At 39.8% G+C, this 12,090-nt stretch overlaps 1 protein-coding gene across 2 annotated transcripts in view; it reads left to right on the top strand.

Annotated features, from left to right (window-relative positions):
- The window catches only part of TET1 (tet methylcytosine dioxygenase 1), a 148,532-nt gene that overhangs the window by 19,312 nt on the left and 117,130 nt on the right, over nt 1–12,090 (top strand). For both annotated transcript variants that reach the window (XM_036829600.1, XM_036829598.1), the window contains exon 2: nt 4,796–6,825. In XM_036829600.1, coding sequence (XP_036685495.1) covers nt 4,918–6,825 — 1,908 coding nt within the window. In that variant the 5' untranslated portion in view covers nt 4,796–4,917. The remainder of the gene's footprint in view (nt 1–4,795; nt 6,826–12,090) is intronic.

Raw genomic sequence — 12,090 nt, 5'->3', positions numbered from 1 at the left:
TTTAAATTCTAAGGAGCTGAATGGAGTGACTATTAAATCAGAGTTTCTTTTGCAACTAGCTCTATGTATGCAAATACCACTTTTTTGGCCACTGCTGGTGGTGGGAAGGATTGCAGTATAATTTTAAATTGACATGTGGGCTGGATGGTTACATCAGTTCAGCCACTTCCTGCCCAGGGGACTTTGGGAGATCCAGAAGGAGGAGGGGGGATGTAAGTGGGAGAGAATTTTTCTGACACGGTACTGTCGATATTGTCCTTTACAGACAACTGATACAGTTTAGGAAGTCAGCTTTTCAGTTTCTAGGCAAGGTGATCACATCAAATAATTGCTTTTTTCTTTTCTTTTTTTTCTTTTTTAAGACTCTTTAGGGAAAGGCTGACTACTTAGTAAGCTCAGATAATATTGAGGCAAAAGTCTGATCCTGTTTGTTGACCAATTTGGTTAGGTATGTTTAAATTATGTGTGAATAATTAGCAGATCCTTTCATAGGCCCTGGGGCCTGATCTTGCCACTTCTCCACTTTCTCTGTAATCTTATATTTTCTTCTTTGGGCTGGCATCTCTTTTCATGTTTCAAATTATGAGTTGGTCCTTATCTCCTGGACAGTAATATTTGGATCTCATACACTACTCCAGTCCCCTATGTCACAGGACATCTTAGGAAAAAAAAAAAATTTTTTTTTATTGTGGGTTAGGGGTCTTGGTGCCCTCTGGTGAAAAGACTAGTTAAGTAATGTTTTGCATCCCACAGTTGTTGGGAATTTTGTTTGTTTGTTTGTTTGTTTCACTTTGTTTTCTCTTCTAGGAAAACAAAAACTCACAGGATAGTGTCAATTGCATGTGGTTCCCCCTCCGGGGCCTGCTATATATGTTTGATAACAGGGACATTATTCTCTTATTTTCTCTCCAATCATGTTTTCCTGTAGCAACCTCAGTAGCACTCAGACTCTTGAATATACTCTAGAGTAGAATAAAACTGATTTTGAGAAATATTGAAATGTCAGTTTTCATCAGAAATGAAAAACAGAAGTGGAATTAGTATTTAATTGTAAATGTATTTTTCTATGACTTAAACATAAAAGCACAAAACAAGGAAATAAAGCATTTAATAATGTTTACAAATTAATAAGGAAAATAAATTTCAGAAGATCTGTGCAGATAATTCCATGTTTAAATGTGGATCTATATAATAGAATGGACTCCTTCCCCCCTCCAGCCCCCACCCCCACCCCAGCCCTGGGGATAATTTAGTTTATTTACAAAAGGGGGTTACATTTCATCAGTGGAGCCAAGTAAAATTAAGATCTTGTGGGAGTCCTTATTTTGTTTCTGATTGTTTTTTTGGCTGGGTGGTACCCAGTGGTTTCTTCCCTGCATTTGGGTTTTTCAGGGGTCATTGGCCTCTTTCACGATCTCATAAAAAGGCTGTTACCATTCAAAGAGGCCACATCTTTCCAATCCATGTTGCTCATACCTTTTCCATTTCCTTGACAGGCTCTTTTTCAAGAGATAAGGTTTGAATAGTAAACATTATCTTAATTACAAGTCTGGATTTCTAAAGCACTTCCATTTAAAAATATAAAAGAATATATGAGACAGAGATCAATTTATAAACTACTTTCAAAAGCAGATCCCGTGACACCCTCTGGCATATTCAGATTACTTGCAACATATATGAATTTTAATTTTTATGGCTAATTGCAATATTTAGATTATATGCTCTTAATAATTTTTTAGCAAGGTAATCCTGATATAAGCGATAAAGCATGTTTAGACAGATATTGTTGAATTTCTAGAGAATGGAATGGATTGTTTTTTGTTATCCAAAAAAACATCCTTATAAAGATTGCTGACTTTCTGGAGATTAGAATTGGAATGTCTTTTGTTTTCTAAAAATGCTGGTACAAAAAGCAGTGGTCTTTGGAGAAAATATCCTACAGCGTTTCACAGCCAAAGAGGTAGTGCAGCCAAACTTTTTTTTCTTTTTTTAAGAAAAGGGGGAAAGCCATAAGCTTAGATGCCAAGAACTCAAGTGGAGTATTCTCTGGCCTAGTATTTGTATTCAGCACAGGTTTATCAAAATGTTATTTTTCTTGTGGTTAATGTTATCACTAATGTCTATTTTAAAAGTCTTTCTTAAAGGCTCAATGCTTTGCCTCTAAATGTTGTTCTCTGAGATCTTTTATTATAGTGTGTGGCCTACAGCGTGTTAGATGGGAACAGAAACAAAAGAACTAGATCTTGTTTTGCAGGATATGACAGACTGAGGATTAAACTTGTTCTACAATAATGATAACTACCATTAAGCTTATGGCTAGTAATGTTTCTGATCTGGAAATTGAACCCACGTCTACCTAATTCCAAAGTCCTTCTTCTTACCTCAGATATCACAAGGATGAAACCACTACCACTAGGTTTTCCTCAGAGGAGCCCATTGATATCTCAAAACAACCTCATTTCAGATGCAGAAAACTTGACCTCCTGTTAAGTAGTTTGCTGAAGGACACAGCTGGTGACCACAGATTCAAATTCAGGGTTTTCTGATGTGACACCATCTCTAGCCACTAAAGCAACTAGTGCATCCCAGGATTACCAGGATCAGATGAGTACAACAAAAACAAAACCAAAATTTGAGAATTGGTAGAGGGCTGTCACATTTTTACTTTGCCAAGTAATAACATTAAATAAATAAGCCTATCTCCACCTTTTCACAAAAAAAGGACTTTTATTACTTTATTTATTTATTTGGCTGAGCCTCGCAGCTTGCGGAATCTTAGTTCCCCAGCCAGGGATCGAACCTGTGCCCTTTGCAGTGGAAGTGCGGAATCCTAACCACTGGACTGCCAGGGCATTCTCCACGTTTTTTAGAAAGGACATTTTAATGAGAGAAAACAGGAAACCATGATTAAATAATAATAAATTCAACCTTATGAAAAACTTTATACGGCCTCATTTTTTTTTTTAATAAAAGTGTAGTTGATTTACAGTGTTGTGTTAGTTTCAGGTGTACTCAGCCTTTTTTTTTTTTTTTTCTCATTTCGCCACAGACTGGTGATCACTTGGTTGCAGACCAGTTTTTGGTAACCATTCTCCTACACCAGATTTTCTTACAAATCCAGCAACCTGTCAACTGTTAAAGAATCCTCACCCAGTTTGTTGTCACACTCTTGATTCCATGATCTTTAGGAAGTCTACTGATATATATATATTTTTTTAATTTTAATTAATTAATTAATTAATTAATTAATTATTTATTTATGGCTGTGTTGGGTCTTCATTTCTGTGCGAGGGCTTTCTCTAGTTGCGGCAAGTGGGGGCCACTCTTCATCGCGGTGCGCGGGCCTCTCACTATCGCGGCCTCTCTTGTTGCGGAGCACGGGCTCCAGACGTGCAGGCTCAGTAATTGTGGCTCACGGGCCCAGTTGCTCCGCGGCATGTGGGATCTTCCCAGACCAGGGCTCGAACCTGTGTCCCCTGCATTGACAGGCAGATTCTCAACCACTGCGCCACCAGGGAAGCCCTACTGATATATTTTGTATGGTGAGCTTCACTCTTCCTCATAGCTTGGTCTTATTTGGGGTCAGGGTAGGCAATCTGAGGAGACAAAAATGCAACTGATGATGACTCTTAGTCAGTCCCCTTTCATTTTCTCCTCTTTTCTTACTTTTCAAATAATAGTTGCTTATCTAGTATGCTTTACTGTTCTAATTATCTCATTTTCTCTTTATTTCCAATTTCTTTGCCTAGGCATTCATCATGAGACTTTTGGGACCCTTGGTAGAAGGGAGTTTAGAACCATCAGTCTTTGGATTAAGTCGGGTGAAAGAGGAAGGAGGGACATCATTTCTGGGTGTGGGCAGTGCCCGCCACAATGCATTCCTTATACAGAGGAGGTACTCAACAGATATTTGTTGGACCTGTGAGTCTTATTTGTAACCTAATCTGTAAATACTAACTCCCAAGAGTTTATGCTACTTTTGTGTGCATGTATAAAACTCAAAATCTGTGGATGGTTAATTGGAATATGGTATTAATGTTACTGGATCTCCAAAGAGTAGAGTTTCTTGGATAATACAAGCCTCTTCTTCCTCTGGCTTTACCAGCTTTACTGTCCAACAGATGATACCTCTGCCTGTATGGTGATGTGCTTAGGAAAGAGTTTAAGAGATAACTTTTTAAGTATCCAAATTTGTAAAGATTAGGATTTGAGCTTTAAACTACATGTAACCACGATAGTTGTGGTTTCTTTTTTTTTGGTTGCATTGGGTCTTCTCTGCTGCGCGCGGGCTTTCTCTAGTTTTGGCGAGCAGGGGCTACTCTTCGTTGCGGTGCGCGGGCTTCTCATTGCGGTGGCTTCTCTTGTGGAACACGGGCTCTAAGCGCGTGGGCTTCAGTAGTTGTGGTGTGCGGGCTCAGTTGCTCTGCAGCATGTGGGATCTTCCCAGACCAGGGCTCGAACCCGTGTCCCCTGCATTGGCAGGCGGATTCTTAGCCACTGCGCCACCAGGGAAGTCCATAATTGCGGTTTCTAATGTAAAGAGACTCCCATGCTTAGCTTATTCAAAGAACTTCATCAACTTAATCAGTTGTCACAGGAATTAAAGGAGCTTTATTTGTGAATCCAGGATTTATAGGATACTTTAGTATGTTTTATGTCTATTATATTTTCCTTTTGCAGTCAATATTCTCAGTTCCTTAATTTTAATTAATAATTGCTAGTAAATATTCTATTTCAAATGAGGGATTGCATAGGAAGAAGACTCACTCCCAATGTTTTGTCATTGTTATTTCAGACCAAAACCTCCTGCGACTGAGCACAACCATGGTGCATCCGGATTCTCCTCAGAAGTGAGACTTTCCAAAGGACCAATGACTCTGTTCCTCATGCCCTTTCAGTTTTTCCTACTCCGTAGCTATGTCTCGATCTCGCCATGCAAGGCCTTCCAAATTAGTCAGGAGGGAAGATCTAAACAAAAAGAAAAACAGCCAACTGAAGAAGGGATCTAAGCCAGCCAACAAAAATGTGGTGACAGTCAAGACTGTGAGCCCTGGAAAATTAAAGCAATTAATTCAAGAGAGAGGTGTTAAGAAAAAAACAGAACCCAAACTGCCTATGCCAGTCAGAAGCCTTCTGACAAGAGCTGGAGCAGCACGAATGAATTTGGATAGGACTGAGGTTCTTTTTCAGAACCCAGAGTCCTTAACTTGCAATGGGTTTACAATGGCTCTCCGAAGCACCTCTCTTAGCAGACGACTCTCCCAACCCCCAGCGGTCATAGCCAAACCCAAGAAAGTTCCACCTCCTAAGAATCTAGGAAAGCAACATGAGTGTGATTATAAGGTACTTACTGACATGGGAGTAAAACATGCAGAAAGTGATTCAGTCCCAGTGCAAGTCCCCTCAATCCCTCCTGATATAGAGAATCTAATTGGCATACAAAATGCATCATTAATAAAAGATGAGAGCCAAGAGACAACCCAGTCTTGGTCCCAAAGTGTGGAGGATTCCAAAATAAATCGCTCTACTCATAGTGGCCCTGCAGCAGAGGTTCTTTCTGGGTCATTGGAAGGGACACGTGGTGGTGAAGGACTATTCTCTAGAGAGACATTGAATGATATCAGTGATTCCCCTAGAATGTTTGCTCAGGACACTCTCTGTGTTCCTTTGCTCCAAAAAGCAGCCCTCAGGGTTACCTCTGAAGGAAACCCCAGCATTCAGTTAGAAGATTTGGGTTCACGAGTAGAATCTCTTAAGCTATCTGATTCTTACCTGGATCCCATCAAAAGTGAACATGATTGCTGCCCCACCTCCAGCTTTAATAAGGTTGTACCTGACTTGGACCTTAGAAACTGTTTGACTATTGGTGGGTCAATATATCCTACCTCATTAATAAAACTCCTCTTGGCAGGTTCAGAACAAGAAACCCTTGGTGCTAAACCAGATCATCAAGAGGTACTCAAATCTACCCCAGATGAACAGGAAGTTCCTGATACCACCCCTGTCCTAGGACAGGCCTTTAGTGCTGTCCCACATCAATGGGAAGTTCCTGGTGCTAACCCAGTTCATGGAGAGCCTCTGGGTGAGACCCCAGACCCACCAGAGATTCCTGGTGCTATTCCAGTCCAAGGAGAGGTCTTTGGTGCTATATTAAATCAACAAGTCCTCGGTATGGGTGGTGGTACTGCCTCAGACCCCGATATCTTTCTTCCTGCTCCTCTTAACCCAATTGCTACCTGTAATGCTCTCCCAGAATGGCCTGAGCCCCAGAGCACTGTTTCATCTGGGCTTGAGGTCCAGGGCACTCTGCAGATTTTGCCTTCGGGCTTAGGTCACACTCCTCAACCATCATCAAACTCAGAGATAAGTTCGGTACCTCCCGCAATGGCTATAAACAATATAGAAAATAAGAAGAAGGTTCATATAAGCTTTCTGCCAGCTAACACTCAGGGGTTCACAATAGCCCCTGAGAGAGGACTCCACCATGCTTCACAGGGCATTGTCCACCTCTCCCAGGCCAGTCCCAGCAAATTGGAAGGAGGGAGCTCCCAGATCAGTGCCACCAGCATGGTTGACATCAACACCACAGTGGTGTCTAGGCCAGTGTCACTTGTCAGTACCTCCTCTTCTCCTTCCTACACAACTTTGCTACCTACTTTGGAAAAGAAGAAACGAAAGCGATGTGGGGTCTGTGAGCCCTGCCAGCAGAAGACCAATTGTGGTGAATGTACCTACTGCAAGAATAGAAAGAACAGCCATCAGATCTGTAAGAAGAGGAAATGTGAGGAACTGAAAAAGAAGCCATCCATCATTGTGCCTTTGGAGGTAAGTAAATACCCAAGGGGCTGGGGACACCTGTGAGACTTAGTAGTGTGATTTGTGTGGAGACAATTTGCTTCTATATTACATCCTTTTGCTTTGGTAAAATGTTGCTTTAAGTTGCCTATAGGAATTTGTGGACCTACCTGAAGTATGTCTTGTTCACTGAGTGATACATGAGCTTATTTTTAGAATTTGTCTCAGAAAACTAGAACATAAAGATTTTCCATTATAAGTTTTGATGGAGAATAGGGAAATTGTATGAAATGTGGTTTTGGAAAGATTTCCACTGTGCCTCATTTTGGCTAGTTGTGTGTCTTTTTTTGGGAGTTACAGATTTAAAAATTAGGAGAACAAAGTCACTAACTGTCTTGCAGCCTGAGAAACCAGAGGAATTAAACTTCTTTTCTTTTGAAAGAATAAAACTGTCTCTATCTTTAATCTTGAAACTTTGCCTTGGAGGTATAGTAACGATAAAGCTTTCGTCTCAACTTTTGGCTTGTGATTTTCACCTGCTCACAGGATTGTTGAGATTCAATGGTAATCAGAAGTTGAAAATGGTTTTTAAACTCCAAAGTGACATACAAACATTTGTACTTATTATTACAGTTATGAAACTAAGGTAGTAAAAATATTGGTTGACTTAGACTTCGTTTAAAGGATTTTATGGAGGTTGGTTAATACTCAAACTTGCTTTAATTAGAATACCTGTCAGCTATGGTGTTTTATGATTTTTAGATTACTCACTTGAAGTTATATTTATTTTGAGTCTACTATGAATATGGGTGTAGTAGAATAGATTAATTTAAAGTATTATGAACTTAATTTCAGTCAACCTTTTTTCTATTTCATTCTGGACTTAAATTATGTGTCCAAAAATGCTGACTTCCTATTTGACTGACACATTGCAAATAAGAGATCAGACATTTAGCCAATCATGTATTGATGACATTTAAGGTATTTCTAAAATATTTTGTTATTATAAATCTTACTGCAATGAACTATCTTCTTTACTCAAGTCACTTCACACATGGGGAGTAGATCAAAATGTGGCCAGTAACTTAATAGTCTACATACTTAACATCTAAAACACTTAGTAGCAATATTTTTATAACAGAGTGATCTCCCTGGTAAGCTCCTGATTTGTAACATTGCCAAAAGACATTGTTGCCAAAGGTACTCTATCTCTAATAGGTATAAACAAGTTTGTTCTCTTCTTTTCTAAACTGGCTCCTCCTCTTGCATTACATGTTTTTTTTTTGTGGCTCACGGGCTCTAGAGCACAGGTTCAGTAGTTGTGGAACAGGGGCTTAGTTGCTCCGAGGCATGTGGGGTCTTCCCGGACTGGGGATCAAACCCGTGTGCCCTGCATTGGCAGGCGGATTCTTGTTTTTAAAAATTATTTATTTATTTATGGCTGTGTTGGGTCTTCGTTTCTGTGCGAGGGCTTTCTCTAGTTGTGGCAAGCGGGGGCCACTCTTCATCGCGGTGCGCGGGCCTCTTACTATCGCGGCCTCTCTTGTTGCAGAGCACAGGCTCCAGACGCGCAGGCTCAGTAGTTGTGGCTCACGGGCCCAGTTGCTCCGCGGCATGTGGGATCTTCCCAGACCAGGGCTCGAACCCGTGTCCCCTGCATTGGCAGGCAGATTCTCAACCACTGCACCACCAGGGAAGCCCGAAGCCTAGCTTTCTTAGCACGGAATACCAAGATTTTTTTTAAAAATATTTATTTATTTATTTATTTATTTACTTATTATTTTTTATTTTTTGGCTGTGTTGGGTCTTGCAGCGCGTGGGCTTCTCTCTAGTTGTAGCGTGCGGGTTTTCTCTCTCTAGCTGTGGTGTGTGGGCTCCAGAGGGCATGGGCTCTGTAGTTTGCAGCACGTGGGCTCTCTAGTTTAGGCACGCAGGCTCAGTAGTTGTGGCATGTGGGCTTAGTTGCCCCGCAGCATGTGGGATCCTAGTTCCCCGACCAGGGATCAAACCCGGGTCCCCTGCATTGGAAGGTGGATTCTTTATCACTGGACCACTGGGAAGGTGCCAATATTCAAGATCTTGGCATGACTGATCTCCTCTGTCTTGTTTGCTGTCACTTCTCACATTATACTTGAAGTTTCAGCTGTATTCAGCTACTTAGATTTCCCCAAGCTCACCGTGCATGATCCTGCCTCAGTGTCCTTGCTCATGGTACATATTCTTCCTTTCCCTATCTGACAAGACTCCATCCATTCACTCACCCCTCCCTGTGCCACACCTGTATCTGTGCATGTTCCCCTGGTTTCATTCCAGGGGACTTTGTTTTTCTAGTGCCTATCTAACCTTGGTACAGTGCTAGGTGCTAAATAAACACTTGTTAGTTAAATGAAAGGAATATATTTGTAACTCAAATAATCAGGTTTAGAAATTTAGATGTTGGCATGTGGTTTATTTCTGTAAACTTGCTCTGGCAAGCCAGTGTGGCCACTGTTGTCAAGGTCCATCCGTGTGAGAAAAACCAGTATTTGTTAATGAATGAATGAATACCTTGGCTATTGCTCACAATCTCCTAAGCACCACATTCTTTATTAAAAACAAAACAAAAAACTCTTTTATTTTGACATAATCAGTTTTATAGAAATATTGCAGGAGTAGTATGGAGAATTTGGTTTATCTTTCAACCAAATGATAACATTTTATCATATTACTTTATTACTTTATCTCTGTTTAGCTTCTCCCCATATGTATATTTTTTTCTGAACCAACTGAGAGTAAGTTTTTCATAGACATGATATCCCTTTATCCTTACATACTAGAGAATGTATTTCCTAAAAACAATGATATTCTCTCCTATTATTATCAAAATTAGCAAATTAACATTGAACCATTATTATTATCTAGCCCACAGACTTTATTCATATTTTTCCTGTAAGAAAATATCCTTTTGACTTCCTTTAATTTGGAATAGTTCCTCAAACTTTTAAAACAACTTTACTGAGGTATAATTGACATATAATAAACTGCACGTATTTAAAGAGTACAGTTTGATAAGTCTGACAGATGTATACACTGTGTGAACATTACCACAGTCAAAATTCATTACTCCCCAAAATTTCTTTGTACCCCTTCATAGTCCCTACTCTCCTACCTGCACCCTTTCTCCTCAGGAAAACACTCTTTCCGTCACTATACATTAGTCTGCATTTTCTAGAGTTTGATATAAATGGAATCATATAACATGTACTTTTTTTTTTTTTTCGTTTAGCATACATAGTTCCTCAATATTTGTTTTTAATGACATTGCTTCTTTTGCAAAGTGCAGATTACTTATTTTGTCCCTCACTTTGGGTTTGTCTAATGCTTCCTCATGACTAGATTTGGATTATACATTTTTGTATGAATACCTTCTTACAGGAGGGACATGATGTCCATTTGTCCGACTATTCATGATCTTAATTTTGATCACTCGGTTAAAGGTAGTGTCTTCCAGATTTCTCCATTATAAAATCAGTATTTTTTACTTTGTATTTAATAAATATCTTACAGGGAGATCAAGACATGTAAATATACTGCTATCCCTCAAACTTTCACTCCCCAGTTTTAATGTTCATCAGTGATTTTTGCCTGATAGTTGCCAAATAGTGGTTCTGTTTCCATTGTTTCTTCTAAATCTGTTAATTAGTTTTAAACTCCAAGGAAGAGCTTTTTCTTCTTATTTGTTTCAGTGTGAACCTGTAGATTTTTGTTATATTCAGTAAGTTATACTCCTTTATTATCATTACTTATTTTGATGCTAAAATTTCCCCAAATTTGGCCAGGGAGCACCTTCAACCATTGTTTGAATAATTCTTTATTTTCTGGGACAAGTGTTCTAAGGTTTTCTATTTTCCATCCTGCCCCAGGCCAGATGACCAGCTGTTTATCCAAGAAAACTTGGTTCTTTTTGGTGGAGAATGATACTTAGAAACCAAGATCTTGGTAATAGGTATTATCGTTGTTGCTGAAATGTCAGTGGTGTGTTCAAAAGTTAGACTATGCATATGTTGAATTAGTTCTCTCTCTTTCACACACACACACACACACATACACACCACCCTCATGCTTCAATGTAGTTATGTTGTTCATTTGAAATACAATTTTAATTAGTTTATTTGTTTATTTTCTATTTCAAAGGTCCCCTATAGTTTATGATATTCATATTCTCTTGCTCTCTCTTGCTTTCCCCCTCTCCCAAAAGATCGCCCTTACCCCTGACAAAGCTGATTCTGAAGAATGTATTGTGTTGTCCTCATACTGAACTCTGACAGTAGAGAGACCTACTCATCCAACAATGCGTGGAGAGGCAGAGGAGAACATAGGGAACACTTCTCTGAGCAATTTCATTCTGAGAGAGCAAGGAACAGTTGTACACTCATTTGTTTCTGTCTTCTTTTGCTTAATATTATGTTTATGAGATTTGCCAATAATGTTGCTTATAATTATAGTTGTTCATTCTTGTTGCAGTGTAGTATTCTATTGTATGTATATATCACAATACCTGTATCCATTCTGTTGTTAATGGGAAGTGAAATGTTACAGTACAGTATAGAACAGAACAGTAGAATGAACATAGCAGTGCTACTATGGATTTTTTTTGGGGGTGGGGTGGGCTGGCCGTGCAGCTTGTGGGATCTTAGTTTCCCGACCAGGGATCAAACTTGCCCCCTGCAGTGGAAGCACAGAGTCCTAACCACTGGACCACCAGGGAATTCCCTGGACATTTTTTTTTTTTCTATGTTAAAGTCTCTACAGTATTTTTTTTTAAACGGAACTTTATTTTCATTTATTTATTTATTTATTTATTTATTTATTTATTTATTTATGGCTGCGTTGGGTCTGTTGCTGTGTCTGGGCTTTCTTTAGTTGCGGCAAGTAGGGTCTACTCTTGTGGTGTGCGGGCTTCTCATTGCAGTGGCTTCTCTTGTTGCGGAGCACGGGCTCTAAGCACGTGGGCTTCAGTAGTTGTGGCACAGCAGGCTCAGTAGTTGTGGCGCACCGGCTTAGTTGCTCCGTGGCATGTGGGATCTTCCCGGACCAGGGCTTGAACCCGTGTCCCCTGCATTGGCACACGGATTCTTAACCACTGCGCCACCAGGGAAGCCCCCTGGACATTTTTATAAAAGTCTTTTGGTGACTATATGCATGCATTCTATTGAGTGTATTCCTAGCAGTGGAATTGCTGGGTCATAGAATATGCGTATGTTTAGCTTCCATAAATATTACCAAACTGCTGTGGTTGTTCCAATTAAGACTCTC

The sequence above is a fragment of the Balaenoptera musculus genome, chromosome 16 (genome assembly GCF_009873245.2).
Source record: "Balaenoptera musculus isolate JJ_BM4_2016_0621 chromosome 16, mBalMus1.pri.v3, whole genome shotgun sequence".
NCBI lineage: Eukaryota > Metazoa > Chordata > Mammalia > Artiodactyla > Balaenopteridae > Balaenoptera > Balaenoptera musculus.
The sequence above is the reverse complement of the archived record's forward strand: the minus strand, read 5'-3'. Positions and strand labels throughout refer to the sequence as shown.